This window comes from Acipenser ruthenus, chromosome 13, assembly GCF_902713425.1.
Source record: "Acipenser ruthenus chromosome 13, fAciRut3.2 maternal haplotype, whole genome shotgun sequence".
In the NCBI taxonomy this organism is placed as follows: Eukaryota; Metazoa; Chordata; class Actinopteri; order Acipenseriformes; family Acipenseridae; genus Acipenser; species Acipenser ruthenus.
Genome location: NC_081201.1, coordinates 37,288,082 through 37,305,433, shown reverse-complemented (window position 1 = coordinate 37,305,433; position 17,352 = coordinate 37,288,082). Strand labels below are relative to the sequence as shown.

Genomic DNA, 17,352 nt, shown 5'->3' with positions numbered 1-17,352 from the left:
AGACGGAAGTCAAAATCATACATTGTAGTTCATGTTTAGAAATACCACACTATTGTAGATGTGTTACATGTTTTCTTTAGTTAAAGTACATTCCGTATAGATTTTATTTTTCCTTTTATAGGTGCAGTGCTTCCTTAGACAATGGGATATCCCTTACATGATGACAAATAGCTCGTGTTGCCATGTGAGGTGACTTTTCTTTCCATGGAAGAAGTGCTCCTCTGCCCGCTGCCTGCGCCGCCGCTGCCCCCTAGTGGACGTACAAATCACAACAAATCAAAATCAGATGATTCCCAGAGGGACAATGCAACGTTGACAACATGAAAACGTTTGATATTTTAGTTCCCGTGGGAACACACAGACATGTTTTGGGATATGTTGATCATTGTTGAAAGTTAATGATTATTTTTTTTTTTAATTATTATTATTATTTTACTTTGCTATCAATCAAACTCACTTTAAACAAGACTTACAGAAAACCAGTCATCTACATAAATACACGATTGTAGTGACTGAATTCCTCTGAACTGGATATTTACTTCAAGTTGTGAAAAGTTAAAATACAAATAGATTATAGATGAAGTATTTGACCGAGAGCTGGTAATGCCATTGAAATAATAACTTACTAGGAGGTAAGGTTGTCAGCCTGGTAGTGGTGGTCACAGTTTCTATTACACCTGTAAAAAAGGAAGACAAGTTTTTCAGCTCACACCTCAATGCATTCTGGTATGTTATTTCAGTTTGAATACATTGCATTTGAAAATAATAATAATAATTTCCCACAAAGAACCTTAAAGTAACAAAATGCAGTCTGAGAGGTTGAAGAGGAGAAGGGAGGAGAGGGACGTGGAAATGGATTTGGTATCTGTTCTCTCTTCAGCACATTTCAGATGCGGGGGGGGGGGGGGGGGGGGGGTCACAAGCTAATAATGTTGAGAAATGAAAACAGGAGGTGCTTACCGTTGCCGGATGTCCCAAAACCCCTAGAGGAATTTGTACTCTTTTTTGTTGTTAAGCTGTCCATTCCATGTTCACTGTTTAACAAAAAAAGGACACACATTCATGGTTTTGATTTGAACTGTAATGTTATTATGATTAGTTTTCAGTGACAGACAGATCAATAATAAATCCATAACCCTTTACTATCCCTGTCTCATAATGAGGGATGCTGGGCATCCTCACATCAATTATACAATACCAGCTATAAACTGGGGCTCTGTCAGTTCGGATTGCGGGGTGGCAGAACTCACTCTGATGGAAGATGTTAGCTAATGAGTGTCCAGTGCATAGGAATGAGCGGTAGGACTGCAGAACAGAAAGCACGTCGTTAGAACTGAGGTCTATGGATGAATTATAATATCAGGGAGGTCAATTAAAAACATACACGGACCATTTTTGCACATTGCTATAAACCAGTGTTTGGTTTAAATAATAAAAAAACAGCCCTGAATGTTAATATTTTTTCTGCTTGAGATACAATATATTCTGTATAACTTTATGTTATACTCCCTAAGATTGCACAGGATATACCTTTTACTTTTGCTCAATAAAAGACCCATTCAAACTGTTGCAAACCTAGATTTAAACAACTTTATGTCATCCTTATCATATTACCAGTATCATACCTACAGGTAAATGCCAGCTGTCCTACTGCAGGCAGTGTAAGTAAACCAATGAAAGGAATAGAGAAAGCATTCTAGCATTACTGTTCTTCTTCTGACTGTCTGCTAAATAAACAAATAATAATAAAGAACAAGGGGCTGGATTCTCAAAGCTATTCAAACCGTCATTAGCACTTATTTTTCTGAAAGGCAAAAACAACAATTACAATTCCATAACAAATAAGGAACAAATGAAAACTACTCATAAGCCCCAAAACGAATTAAAAAAAAAAATTGATTTGGTAATAGCTTTGACTATTAATGGTGTTTTGGCTTTTCGAAGCCATACCTATAACCTATAGTCTATACGAGACCACAGCACAATTACAGAGTGCTGTTTAAACTTTAGGTAGCAGCTATGAATTAGTTATTAAGAAAAACCCTTCTCCTGAAGCATATTTTGCAGAGAAGAGGAGAAAAGGTAGAATTGTGCCTAAGTGTCCTCATCTTATTCTAACCCTAACAAAGTGGCCACTTTGTCTATTAACAATAAATCACAGATAGCTGGCAGCACAAGAACTACCGCATGTTAAATAATAGCAAGCTTTTGGTGTCAGCCGGACTCAAGACAGGATGGAGACTGAACGCCTATCATCAGAAAAGGCAAATTAGGATTCTGTTCCTCTTGCAAGAGAAGAGTGGTGGTCCTGCAGTGTGTGGCCTGGATGAAGCTGCTAAAAATGGTTAATATTATCTGCTTCGTCTGATTTCAATCAGTATCGTTCCTTGTTCTTCAGTACCTCTAACAGTTCTAACCTCCTACCTGGAAAAATAAAGGGTATGTATCTCAGTCCATGTTTCACCCAGGTCCGAAATCCAGCCATTGCATTACACCAGGGCTTCTAAAACTCTGTCCTGGGGACCCCCTGTGTCTGCTGGTTTTCATTCCAACCGAGCTCTCAGTTACTTAACTATACCCTTAACTGAACTGATCGTTTGCTTAATTAGACCTTCTTACTTGTTTTCAGCTCTTAAACAGCTGCAGATTTCAAGTTAGCTATAACATTTTATAAGTAACTTGAAATCTGCAACTGCTTAAGAGCTGAAAACAAGTAAAAAGATCTAATTAAGCAAAGGATCATTTCAATTAAGGGTCTAGTTAAGTAATCGTTGGAATGAAAACCAGCAGACACAGGGATCCCCAGGACTGAGTTTGAGAACCCCTGCATTACAGACATGGAGCCATCACTGTAGAGGCTATGCAGCAGAGACTGCCTGGGAGTGGTACCTTTTAGTTGGTCAATAATATGTGAACAACTGACTTAACAGTGGTATATACGTACTGTCTAACCATAAGAAAGCACCACTATCATACATAAGCGAAATGGCTGTTTAACCAATGTCTGGAGAAACACCCATATAACTTTTTTCAGATGTTTTGCCCTTTCAAAGGTTGGCTCTTGGTGTTATCCCTATTGGATTTTAGTCTATTCGCGCAGCTGGATTACGTTCCGAGATTACCCATTATGGAATAGCGCCCGGTCCTTCCATTTCTATATTTCTGTATATCCCACCATATTCCTTGTGTCAAAAAAGTATGACATCTGCAGGGTAAGGAGTGAACACACGGGCAAAATAACATGCAATGCAGCAGTGTCACCCTGTCAAAAGAAAGGCTCTGAAAGGATCGCAGGCGTTTACATTAGAGCTGTAGGGAACGCGTTCACGCCATACAAGTAGATACGTGTGAATACAAAATATACTAAAAACTAAATAAAGAGAAGAATGGTTTTAACAGAAATTATTGCAGCCATCCACTGGGTCACATCATGCTCTCCGCAGTGCTGATCTCGGGATAGCTTTGACCGTTTAGGAGAGGATGGACCGCAGTTAATTGCAATAGAATTAATCCGTGTTAGTTCAGTAGAAAGGGTTTTTGCAAATATATATATATATATATTGTAAGACATCAGGGAGGGGGTTAATTTCCTCCCTGCAGAAAAACATGTGAAAATGCACTCCCAGGGCAATTGTTGATTGATTTATTGTTTAATTATCCCCTGCACCTGGGCGGCAATTGTAAATTAGTACCAGGTGCAGGGTATAAGAGAAGAACAGTTACTTAGTTCGAGGCTGCTGAGTAGAAGGAGGCAGAAGAGGTGCTCTGCTTCCGAGCAGTCGAGAAAAAGGGGGGTGCAGTTTAAACCGGTGAGGTTTTGTTGTTCTGTGTTTGGTGGGGGAAACGGCTTAGCCGTCCCACTTATAGTCAGGGTGTTCCGGAGAGTTTAGTTAGTGCTCGTAAAGAGCTAGGTGTTTGTTTTGTGTTTGTTTCATTTTTGTGAATTAAAAATAGCGCGTCAGCGCATAAAAATCTATTCCTGTGTGTGTTGGGTCAGTTTTTAAAGGGGCAACGAAACCGAGTGGAAGCAGCTCGGTTACTATATATATATATATATATATATATATATATATATAATGTGTGTGTGTGTGTTGACTACGTATACGACTATAACAGTGAACACCTTATATGAAATACACTGTTGGAACGGATATCCACTGTGTTATGTAACCTGACTGGAAATGTTTTCAGGTAAACTACTAATCACACTTAAATGTTTAATTATTCCATGCGTGTTTGATTTAACACATCCATTAACAAAACCATTTATAACAATCCGTTTAGCTCCCCATTTAGCCTTCTGAACTTCGTTTTGACCTGCAATTCGAGCATACGATAACTGATCTGCAAAGCCAGATGAAAGTCTCCACAGAGCAGCCACGTGCAGCAGATAAAGTGCAGTTATAACCTACTGTCTGCAGCCGAACACTTTTCCGTTTGTTTAATTTGACATTGTGAATGCATTACCAGCAGGTCTATCCCATGTGCGCTGGCGTTTGTGATTTTTAAATATATTACATTTTAAATATACACATTCAAAAGTAATAGCCAACGTTTCTTTGTGCTGCAGTATACTTTCCAAACCATCTTTATCGGACTAAGATGATGTGTTAAAATCTATTCCAAATGTTTATCTCTTATCTCTATAAATGACTTCAATGACAGAAGCATTGATTTTATACAAGCAATGTTGCAGTAATTTCCTGAGCAGTTTATTTTATGTGAGCGCACTTGCAATACATGTTGTAAATGCTTATGGAAACTCCCAGCAAAACCAAAGAACATAAACTATTCCAATATACCGTAATATCATGCACAATACATTGCTAAACGAATATAGCACAAACAATAATAATACAATCAAATCAGTAAAATAAGTGTACAGCCAATATCATCTTCACTCTACAACAGACCCCAATTGCATTGAGGAAATATATTAGAAAATAGTGTGTAAGTATATATATATATATATATATATATATATATATATATATATATATATATATATATATATATATATATATATATAATTTCTAATATTTAGAAAATAGAAAAAAAAAAACCCGCATCCACCGAACAGGTTAACACATTTAAAGGCACAGCTGCAAATCGATTTTCAAAATCTTGCAATCACTTTAGATAATGCTTCCTACCTCAAAAGCTCAGATTATCCAGAAAATGTCTTGGCAGCTCCGCGTTCACAGAAGGTTTATTTTTCTGATAGGGACAAATCTTTTCTTCTGCAGTTTTTGTATCCTGTCCTATTAAAGGTGTGTTGCTGCTGACTGGTCTCTGAAGAATGTAAGCCCTTGTTTTATTAATTACTTTTCCTGTTTCTCTCTAACTACATCGACAAGTCATAACAACCCGCGTTATGCTGGCATTGTGGTTTAGAGCCTCGCCCAGATTTTTTTATAGCCACTCATACGAAATTAAAGTTTATATATATATATATATATATATATATATATATATATATTTAAACTCTGCCTAGGGTTACACACATTTACTTAAATATAATAATGTACATATCAGCTAGGTAGTGGTGGAATTTAACTGCTGCTAAAACAATACCTTTTTATGTTGAAATGGTGACTGTAGCACTTGTCAAAAGTGTGACACTTCGTATACCCCTCTGGTCACGATTTTTGAATTTTTAAAAATGTTTAAAACAGTTTGTGTGAGCTCAATGGAGTTTGACAAGTTGCCATTTAGTGACTGAAGAGGATATTGTAGCTTCCACCAAAGACAGGGCCACTAACAGGGCTCAACACTGAAGTCCTTGTGCAGCTCCAATCGTCTTCCTTTGAACCCTTCTAATAGTGAGCCCAAAGCGATGTCATCCTTGCACCAGCCTGCTGAGTCCTAGTCTTTATTCAAGTACTGGTATAACAGTTGGTTACATTTTAAAACAGTTTGTTGAACTCATTGTGCACTGCCATAACTTAAAACATGTATGCATTATAAAATAGATCCATTGATGGGAAACTTAACATGGTTCCAATTAGTGTACAAAGTGACTGAAGGACATATACAGTAGTAATGGCGTGGTAAAGCACAGGAAAGAAATTTAAGCAAGTTAAATGCACTTGAAATGTGGAGGTATGGAATTGTTTCTTTGGGCATTTATTATTATTATTATTATTATTATTTATTTATTTATTTATTTATTTATATCTTAGCGGCACCCTTATCCAGGGTGACTTACAGTTGTAAACAAAAAATACATTTAAGACCCAGGATTAATATGGAAAGTAACTTGTATGCTCAATCCCTTACATTTATATAAAAACACACAGGTGAAGGATCAAATGGTCTCCGCTTCTTAATGCCAAGGGCAGTTTGTTGTGCCATGTGTATGGAGTCTCGCTCGTACTTTATCAGTAATGGGTGTGGAACCCGGATCAGACGAAATCAACTTGACTGATAAGAGACTGAGATAAAGTTACGTTTTCTGTGGGTGCTTTCATTTCTTAATGTTATTGTTTCTTGTTAAACCCTGCTTTAGTATTTGTCTGATATAACTTGATCCAGCTGCAGACCATACATGTTTCTCATGGGCAAGGCATGCGAAAAGTCAGCCCCATGCAAAATGATTGATTTTCTTTATTTTCTTTTTATTTATGTATATTTTCACTATATTCGTTTTAAAACCATGGAATGAGTTAAGCTGTTTGTGAATCATAAAGTCTAAAATGAGGAGCCAGTTCTACAGAAAGGTGCTTTCAGACAGCTAGAAATGGAGTGGCTTCAAATTCCACACCCCATATCAACAGGCCCTTTATGGGATTGTAGTGTTCTGTGGAGAGTCAGTCCCGGCAGTACAATTATACTGGAGTCACATTAGCTGGAAATCCCTGCTTACTCAAGACATAGTTTAGACAGAAATGACTCAGCTCAGCATTACTGCCATCAAAGACATGTTCTCCATTTAAGATGCTCATGTTTATCCATGTACAATGAAAGCTGTCAGATTCCTGGATTCCTACTACAATTGGATTATTTATCTCAACATATTTCAGCAGCATAACATCTGCTGATACAGCACATCTACTCACCACAGTCTGAGGTCATTTTGAGCACTGATGTGTTGCCTAACTATTCAGTGTTTTCGCTATATCAAATTATAAAGAGAGAGGCTCCCCTTTAAAAACACATGGGATCAGCAATATAACCGCATGCTACTCATTTAAGTTTACATTCAAATTTAGTGACCTAATAAAAGTTAGACATTAAACCATGCACATTATTAACCATAGATACCGCAGAATCATATCAGGTTGCAAGATCAGCATGTACTGTGTGATCAGATATCAAAGGTGTGGAAGGTACAAAGACTCCTAAGTTATCTAGCTATCTCCATGTGTATTTGCAGTATACTTATACATCAAGAAAAATGTACTATTACTGACAGAAAATGTTTGTACAAGATTAGTTTTTCCTTGAGTCCGTCAATGGCCTTGATAACTGTCTTTGCAGAGAAGCAGTATGTGTTTCTGTATTCTCAATAAGAGTCGATTGGAGCTTTGTCGCCTTAAGAGCTATCTTTTGAACCGTTCAGTCACATTGAGGTGAGAGGCCACATCAGGTTCAGAGACCAAAGCTTTGTTTGCTGTGCTAAAACAGATGGCCACTGACATGTCTTTATAATGCTCAACTCGGCCATCTACAGTACCTGACAGTGGATTCAGTGCATGTAACAGAATCTGCATTCATGAAAAGTAGCACTAGGTGTCAACACAGAACTACAGTCACATTCCCAGTCATGGGGAAATGCAAATATCAGTAACAGTGAACAAAGCAGCTTGGGAATTCTAATTCTGAAGGACTCTTGAGTAATACTACAATCCAGATGCCTTGTCTTTGGATATGGCTCACGACTCCCCACACAAAGACTTGTAAATCACCAGCCCCCACTAGCAGATGCCCCCTTGGTTTTCTTTGAATTTGTCTTGCACTAGCTGACACTTTGACTGCATTTACAAAAGCACACCAGCCTTCAGGAGCTGACCTGTGTGACCCGACGCTGTGAGTTCAAGTCCAAGCAGGTGAGTCCTGTTGTTATGTTTCTCTGGTATGGGAAGGGTGATTAGTCCCTGCATCATTCTATAACAGGTTATATATATATATATATATATATATATATATATATATATATATATATATATATATATATATATATATATATATACTGTATATACTGTATATAAAAATTTCTCCATAACATTTGTTATGCTTTGTGGTTTTACATTGCCTTGTTTGGCCATGTGTCTGTGCTTCCTGATTCTAAAGAACTCGCACGACTTTCAGCTGGTCAGCCCACTTGCCATAGAACAGTAGCAGCTTGAACCAAGGAAAATAAAGGAACTGATATTCTAGTCTGTTTTCACACCTGAAAGCCTAAATCTCCTTTGGTATGTAAAAATCAATTAACAAGGTGTATGATTGTGTTGGTAGGTTTAGAGAGCCTTGGTTTTGCGTGTCTATAGTGAATGCCTGAAAAATATGTTGAATCCTCCTGTTGCACATTAAACAGTTTAATAAATAAGAGTGCCCACTGTACATTTCTGTTTCGTCTATCACAAATCCAATGTCCTTTTTCAGTTTTCTTTCACATGTTATGCTTGTTCCCTTCCACTAAACCCTGTGCAAACACTTTTGTCATTCAAGCTAACCCTTACTGGCTTCTTACTTGTAGACTGAATGCATTGTGCTTCTAATTCTTTCATGGTATGAATTGAAATAGATTTACCAGAACAATAATTCAGCTGCAAGTTGCCAGACCTTTTAAAGTACAGACAGGTTTTACTAGGTTTGTTACCATAGTATTTTTAAAACTAAACTGAAAACCCAGCTCCTGAAAGAAAGAATGACAATGAATATGTTACCTCAAAAGAGTCCAGCAACATCAAATGATTTTTTCTTTTACAAATATGTTGAACAGAACTTGATCAATTAACTGTAAGGTGTGTGACCTTGCCTTGTGACCGGTCAGTCACAAGGTCATACACATCACTAATCTCCATCAAATGCAATGAGTGTAATGCTGATTTACTGTGGTACTGGTGCACTGAGAGTTTCATATAGCCATGGGCAGGGTTAATTAATTTAGTTACTATAATAATGGGAAGTGAGTCAGTAGTGATTTCAGTAGTCAAGTCTCAACTCTGATATCCTTAGGATACAAAGTTATTCATTGTGGGTGTGTGCTGGCTTAGCTGTCCATGTATCTGCCTGAATACAGATCACCAGTAGTTAGTATTACATGTTATTGCATTGCATTGCATCCAGATTTGAACATCACTAGAACTCAAAGAGATAAAACTAGATTGCAATTCATTTTGATTTCATTTGACTCCATGACAGGGATGTGTGGGGCAGCTGGCTGATACCTTGTCATTGAAAGAAGCAGAATAAATGAGAGTATCCTGTGAGGACTTGATAAAACTCTGAAGAGTTGGGTTTTTAAAAATATCCACAATACTGAGTCTGTCGTGAGACTAACAGAGGGAGAGGGCTGCTGCTCTATAGTGTTGTACTCAAAGTATGCTTGAGCAAGTTTCTTCAAAATTGTTGCCGGTTATCTCTATTATGCGAAACACTGTCTTACACAAGTCTTACATACTGTACGCATATATGAGTTATATATGTGGCATACTGCTAGTAACACACAATTGAGATTCAAAAAGGATAAATATAGCTAGTTCCAATTATTATATCTTCAGAATCTGTTTAATTTACTCAAACCATTATGATTAAATCCCGTCTACAAGCTAGTTCATCAGTGCCTGTAGATTGCATGCCAGTACTGTGTTAGTACCCCTCTACAAGCTAGTGCATCAGTGCCTGTAGATTGCATGCCAGTACTGTATGTTAGTACCCCTCTACAAGTTAGTTCATCAGTGCCTGTAGATTGCATGCCAGTACTGCATGTTAGTACCCTTCCCTGATTCCAGGTGCTTGTTCCTTCTCCCTCACATCTTGGGTGTGGTACTGGCACTGGCATTGAGATGTTATTCATAGGTAAAGAATCACACTGTATTACACCTCTGGACAAGGAGTGGTAATTGCCCATTTCCTGGCCCCTGCATTCTTTACGACTGCAAGTTGCCCTGGATAAGGGCGTCTGCTAAGAAATTAATAATAATAATAATAATAATAATAAAGCAGGGTCTGCCCTCTTCAACTGCAGGGTTCTAGAGGCTTCAGGAATCACAGTTTGGTCTCCCATAAGAGGTTTCATGTTCTTACAAGCAGCTCTTCAGTCAAACACAACTAAACATTGATAACTTTGCATCCTTGCTGGACTACTGTACACACACTGTACAAACACCTATTTTGAGGTGAGGAGAGTCCATTATTTCTTATTAAAAGGGGCCCTCTGTACAGCACAGATGGCACTGGGGGGCCTTAAGACCTTATGGAAAATATGAAGAAGGTATCTGATTTATAGTTTCTACCAACACTCAGATCCATAGATGTTTCAAAAGCTAAGAAAATGTAAATAAACTAAACACTGATAAGAAGGTCAGTGAAAGAGGTTCTGCAGCCAATTAGTGGGTAGAATTCAATTTTTAAAACCTTAGTCACTGCACAAGTAATCCAAGACAAAATCCTATGAAAGTTATACAGTGTATTGATCAAGAAATACAAGTTAAGTCAAATACAACAATATTCAACACAACAAATAAAGTTTTATATATATATATATATATATATATATATATATATATATATATATATATATATATATATATAGTAATATTTCAGCTTGCCCACACGTCAGGAGACACAGTGATTGCTTTTTCCTCGGATAGGGTTCTAAATGTTATGCTTTTGGAACACACTTGTGTAATACAAGCTAAAAAACGACCTGTCATGCTGAGCTTGTTTGGGGCTATAACTGATATAACATATTACTTCAATGAAGTGTGTGGGTTTTTTATATTAACAGCACTTACTAAATGTATTTTCCTTTAACTCTAATCAAGGTAAGAAATCAGGCAAGCAGGGTTGAAGTTGTAAGAATGAAATAAAAAAGTCCAAATTAATTTTGGTAATTCAGATGTTAATCGTCTAGAAACTCCTCTTCTGCCCTATTTTTATACTTTTGTTTTTCATTGAAAAAATTCTATAGCCGTTGCTTCAAAAGTTACCTGGGAGTTTCCTCCTGCTACTTTGCTGAAATGTTATACACAAAGGGCAACACACAATATTATCTGCTGCAACACATGCGTTCATTTTTCAGTGTCAGTCTCTAACTGGATTGAATATTGTCTAACTTAACATGAAGCTGCTTTTACAGCGGAGGAGTTGCTTGGGATGGCCTCTTTTCACTTGACCTTGTCTCAGAGTACACACAGGCAGACAGGAGGAAGAGAGAACAGATGTAATTCTTAGTCAGGCGTGCAGAATAAGTAAAGGGGGTTCAGTAACAGCTGAGACCGATCTGTGCTGTATCCAGACACATAAACAAAGGTTACCTTTGTTACTCCCGTCCCTGAAAACTGACATGCTTTTCTATTTACAATAAACATGCTTTTCAGTCATAGGGAATGTTTGGATCGTCTCCAGGACAATACACTCAAGGAATGTACCCTGTGTACTGTACTCTGGTTACAGGGCTGGGGTTGGGTGGGTACCCAAAACACCTGGGTGACTCATAAACAACACACCATAGGAGCAAAATACTGATTATAGAACGGAAACAGGAACACATATAGTGTCCATGTCTGCAAGTCAACAGCAACACGTATAGTGTCCATGTGTGCTAGTCCTGGGTAAAGTGTTTCCATGTGTGCTAGTCCTGGGTAAAGTGTTTCCATGTGTGCTAGTCCTGGGTAAAGTGTTTCCATGTGTGCTAGTCCTGGGTAAAGTGTTTCCATGTGTGCTAGTCATGGGCAAAGTGTTTCCATGTGTGCTAGTCCTGGGTAAAGTGTTTCCATGTGTGCTAGTCCTGGGTAAAGTGTTTCCATGTGTGCTAGTCCTGGGTAAAGTGTTTCCATGTGTGCCAGTCATGGATAAAGTGTTTCCATGTGTGCTAGTCCTGGGTAAAGTGTTTCCATGTGTGCTAGTCCTGGGTAAAGTGTTTCCATGTGTGCTAGTCATGGGCAAAGTGTTTCCATGTGTGCTAGTCCTGGGTAAAGTGTTTCCATGTGTGCTAGTCCTGGGTAAAGTGTTTCCATGTGTGCTAGTCCTGGGTAAAGTGTTTCCATGTGTGCCAGTCCTGGATAAAGTGTTTCCATGTGTGCCAGTCCTGGGTAAAGTGTTTCCATATGTGCTAGTCATGGGTAAAGTGTTTCAATGTGTGCTAGTCATGGGTAAAGTGTTTGTAGCACCTGTAAACAAGGGGGAAAGGCAATATTAAAACCTTCAAAATGTCTCTTCCATGCTTCTTCTTCTTCTTCCTCTTCTACTCACACCCACCTTTAAATAATATGAACCTCTTTTTGATAAACAAAATGACTGAACTTACCAAGAATATATATAAACATCTCTTTTCTTTTTAAACAACTGAAGAAGGGCTTTTGCCCAAAACGTCCTGAAAATAAAATATTTTTTAATCTTTTAAACCTGGGAGGTCTTGTATGTTATCTATATATAGTAGATAAAATACAAGACCTCCTGGATCAAAAACCTTTCACTCAATTCTCTCTAAATAATGTACATTATGAAATAGTCATTATAATGTACCTGCATAGTGTTGGATTTTTTCTTTAAACTTGGAAAGTAAATATATGTTTGAGATTGTAAAATCTATATATAAGGAGTGGCCTGACTTGGAGCTATACTTTAAGAAGGACTTAACAAGTGGTTGTGAAGCATAGCTTTCATTATTCCACATCCTCATCATTGCCTTCAGGATACGTTCCAGCGAAAACTCTAGCAAGCGGTGACGGTGAGAGACTTCAGGCGAGCGATTATTATTTATGTCAACATTTCTGTTCTTTTAGAACATCAGAGAAACTTGTTAGAGCAGATACTGAATACCAGAAGAGTGGATAACAGAATAGATTAATTGTTGTTGAGGTATATAAAAATATCTCGCAGTACCCAAACCCCAGTTCAGTAACCTGTATATCGTTAGTAGATGGTGCAGAATGGTAGCCATTTGTGACAAAGAAAGGGTCCTCAGTGACAGCACTTGAAAATCATTGGAAATGCCAGCTTCATTACAGAGTGAAAAAAGACTGGTGCAATGTAAACAGGGTCTCAGATTGTGAACCACTTTCACGAATGGGGTTACTGAAGAAGAGGAAGGACTGTGCTAATACAGATCACAAGTTGAACCCAGTGAATGGCTAGCTGTCTGTGTCCACCTTTTCTTACAGCCCAGATTACAAACTAGAAGCCTACAAAATGCGTGCATAAAGAAATCTACAAATGTATCACTTTTCAGATAAATGCAGTAAGGGTGTAGTTAGAATGCCAGCATAATAGAGGAATCTCTTTCTATGCCAGGGAACAATTCTAGACTTAATGAAGCTTTTGTTCATTTGCAGTCATTTTGACATTCACATGTGATACATTTTATCATGTTCTTTGTGTCGTCTAAATGTACTGTGAGGTCTTGTGATTAAACACACTGCTGTCAGCAACTGAGGTGTGTTTTTCAACTTGTAACAAAAAAGTGAAACACAATCCCCCTCCTTGGGCTGAGGTTAAGTCGTCATGCATTTAAATTAACATCTGATTGGTCTGCACGTCTATGTTCTCTACACTAGCCCAACCAAAACACGTCTTCTCCAAATTCCCAATATGGTAGAGGCTTTGCTTATATAAAGTATATACCCATATGATCAGAGGCAGGCTGAGCTGAGATTTGAAATGAATCTTGTGGATCCACATCACAGGTTTGTGGAGTTTGCAGAAGGCAGTACATGCATCCTAACTCAAACGCTAATAATCTAAGATCATAAAAGGAGAAACATTAACTTAGGCGGCGGCTGTCTCGAAATCAGCAAGCGGTTAAAATCATACACCCTGAGGCAGGTAAAATAAGAAATTCAAGGTGCGGCTGGGTTGGGCTCACCTGTACACCTTTTTGCCTCGGGGATCAGAATAACATTGTGCAGGGTATGAATTGCAGGAATACGCATCACAGGGAGGTACAAAGAATAAATCATCTGCCGTGGGAGATACAGTCATGTCAGACACAAGTCAAATTATAGGGTTTAAAACCCCTGGTTCTCATCTTTCTCATTGGCTTGAACAGTTCTCTGTTTGTTTCTTATGACCCAACAATAAAAAGGAAGACTGAAAAGTTAAAACTGGGCATTTAGATCCCATCATCAAGTACCTGTCTCAAAAATAGTGTTTTTTTTGCTGTTTAACTGCACTGCCTTTACAGCAGATGATTTGCTTTTCTGTTGGCCCTACAATATTACACCCCCGGTATTCACCCAGAAAACTTCTTATTCTTCTTTTACTAAATACTACAGAGGGTTAAATCAAAACATATCCAAATTCCTTGTATAAAAACTCAGACCCTAACGTTCCTGTAAAAAAAACAGGAAAAGATTAATAGAACCATAAAAAAAAACTCTAGTTTTAAGACTGAGCTAAATTTAATCAAACTTAAAAATCAGAGATCCGATATACAGTAATACAATGCTTTTCATTTCACTCAACAATTTACACAGGGTAGGAGCAAAAGGTCCTGCTCCCTGTGTTGACCATGAGGGTGACCAGGGCCCCCTTGAAAATAAGAGCTGCAATCTTAAGGGGTCTCATTCAATTTAAATGAATATTGCATGAGATGAGAGCTATGACATCTACAGTGATGGTAAATGGAGGCTGATTCACATTATGTCCCTGGCTGGAAGCATGTGACCTGTGTGTCCACTTGCACGCTGCTGTATGTCTTACAAGCCAGGTTGCTGTTGTTTAAACAGCAGGGTATCCATGCAATGTGTGCGTGTTTTCATCATAACTTTTGTTTCAGCAGGCTTGCATGTTTATAATCTGCTGCCAGGAAGGGCTGTGCAGACCACAGACAAAGGGATTTGAATGAACTTGAATGTGCTGGCTCAGTGCAATCACAACCACCTACATGAGGTGCTCTGTGCTCTGTTTTTATTGTTTTACTTTTCATTGAGGAAGTCAAGTGGTCCTATGATAACACTAAAAAGCTAACATGACCCCAGTTGTCTGTAATTTAGCTTTCAGGCTTACGAACACATGCCTAGTTTGTAACATTTTTGTCACATGATCTTTGACAGAAAAAGGTTCAAATGATTACCACATCTGTCAACACTTCGACTGACGTGTAAACTGGAGGGATTACAAACTCAGGTGAAATATTTAGGACCACCAGTACAAACATTTCCCCATTTTTCCAGAAACGAGACACAATTTTATAAATCTATCAAGAACATGCTTAGGCGCAGGTTTAAAATAACCGTTTGTGTTGTTTCTTGGTTATTTTGTTTATTTATGTATTTATTTTAGTCCTTGCAGATGGAATAAAAAAACTTGGAACCATTGTTAATGGAAAGAAAAAAAATGTCAACACTGTTGAGTATTTTGGGCATCAAAAGTATTATTAAACAATTTCCAACATTAATGTTGTGTATTCTAGTAACAATGGTGGCAAACAAAATGATACTCTCCAATACTGAGCATTACAAAAGATACAAAGAGCGTTTGATCCTATTCAAATCCAGCAGGCTTCTTACAATGAAATTTAAGATTCACTTTTTATACAGACTTGTGTTTATCTATAACATTGTGCAGGAAATATCAATGTATTTTTTTTTATTTATTTTTAACAAGGACTTATAAAGTAAAAATCTGAAAGAATATTAAAATATAACATAAAATAAAATGTTCTATATATAAAAAAAAAAAAAGGCAAGGGGCTTGTTTCTCTGCTGTTAATTAGTTTATTTCTTTATCTGGAGTCCCAAACACTAAAAAATGGTACAGTGCAGTCGAAATATAGTGTCATGCTATCAGACACTAGAGTTTGTGGACGGTTTATGGAAACAGTTGTTGGAACACAATTTTAGAATTTACTCTGAGACAATATGTTGATTCAAAATTAGACAATATAAAAACAGTAATAATTGTATTGGGTCGGTTGTTTACAGTACAATACAGTACACGTGCAGCACCAGCGGTGGTGTTCCAACTATTTCTTCAACGGTTATTTGATCTTGTTTTTAAAAAAAATTTAAATAAAAAACATTTTCAACTACATCCCCCAGGGTGCACTGGTAAATATTACACATGCGCTGATAGAACTCCATTGAGCAGTGACCGATTTGAAGGAAGTCAGTATAGGGGAAAATAACACACACAGAACTATGTTTACTGATTTGCTGAAAGTATTGCTAATATTTTCAGAGCGGGGGTGAAATAGTGTTTCATCTTTATAAATACGGTAACTTTATTATAACATGTAATTTGTACCGGTATTTATAGACAGTCATGCATGCTAACAGTCCCTAGATGGTCGGGACAGTCCGGATTTCCTAGTAAATGTCCCGCGTCCCGATATTTACACAGAAAATATATATATATATATATATATATATATATATATATATATATATATATATATATATAACTCTACTGTGCAGAATAAATTATATATATTTATTTATATATCATTTATTCTGCACAGTAGAGTTAGTGAAAACCACACACTGCTTTTCGTGCGGCTGACACATCTGCTGATCACTAACTTACCGGTATACAAAGAGAACGCTTCTTTGGGTCTATGTTTACTTACTGTCATGCTGGTCGTGCGGTGTTGAGTTGAGGGGATACGTCTATACATGATAGAGTGTTTTTTGAGTATGACCCTCCCATGCGTATGATGCTTATAACACCCCCCTTCACAGATACTAAAATAAATAAATAATGTATTGCTGTTAATAAACGACCTGTCGTTCATAAATAATGCATTTAGGAACCTGGAGATTTAACTGTGCCAGCAGAGGTCACTAGAAGTATGTAGTGCTGTACTGCAAAAGACCTGTCAGTCAATGGGAATGGTTTACACATTTGCAAAGCTTACAAGATGCCCCTGCTTTACAGAATGATTTGAGTGCACTCTCTGATAGACAGATGGCGAAGCAGCAGCCAGTCTGTCCTGTATGAACTCCAGTCGTCTCTCTCTGCAGATGGCAGCAAGCTGAGCCTCACACAGCCTGGGACTGGTGGGCACACTGCTGCATTATGACAAGACAGAGGAAGACTTCACATACACATCACATTGATGGGTTGCAGTAGAAAAAAATGGAATATTTTACTTTAAAGGCTGGGGTACTTGTATTTGTCTGCAGAGACCCCATCTTAGAGGTGTGGGGTTTAAACCAACCTGAACGGTAACTTTGAAACATGCAG

The 17,352-nt window shown here is 37.7% G+C and overlaps 1 protein-coding gene across 2 annotated transcripts in view; it reads right to left on the bottom strand.

Moving 5' to 3' along the window:
- LOC117417837 (collagen alpha-1(XVII) chain) overlaps positions 1-5,311 on the bottom strand; it is a 33,613-nt gene extending 28,302 nt beyond the window's left edge. For both annotated transcript variants that reach the window (XM_034030209.3, XM_058985275.1), the window contains exons 1-4: positions 5,154-5,311; positions 961-1,034; positions 627-677; positions 158-250 (exon numbers count right to left, since the gene is read on the bottom strand). In XM_034030209.3, coding sequence (XP_033886100.3) covers positions 158-250; positions 627-677; positions 961-1,024 — 208 coding nt within the window. In that variant the 5' untranslated portion in view covers positions 1,025-1,034; positions 5,154-5,311. The remainder of the gene's footprint in view (positions 1-157; positions 251-626; positions 678-960; positions 1,035-5,153) is intronic.
- Between the last annotated feature and the right edge of the window lie 12,041 nt (positions 5,312-17,352).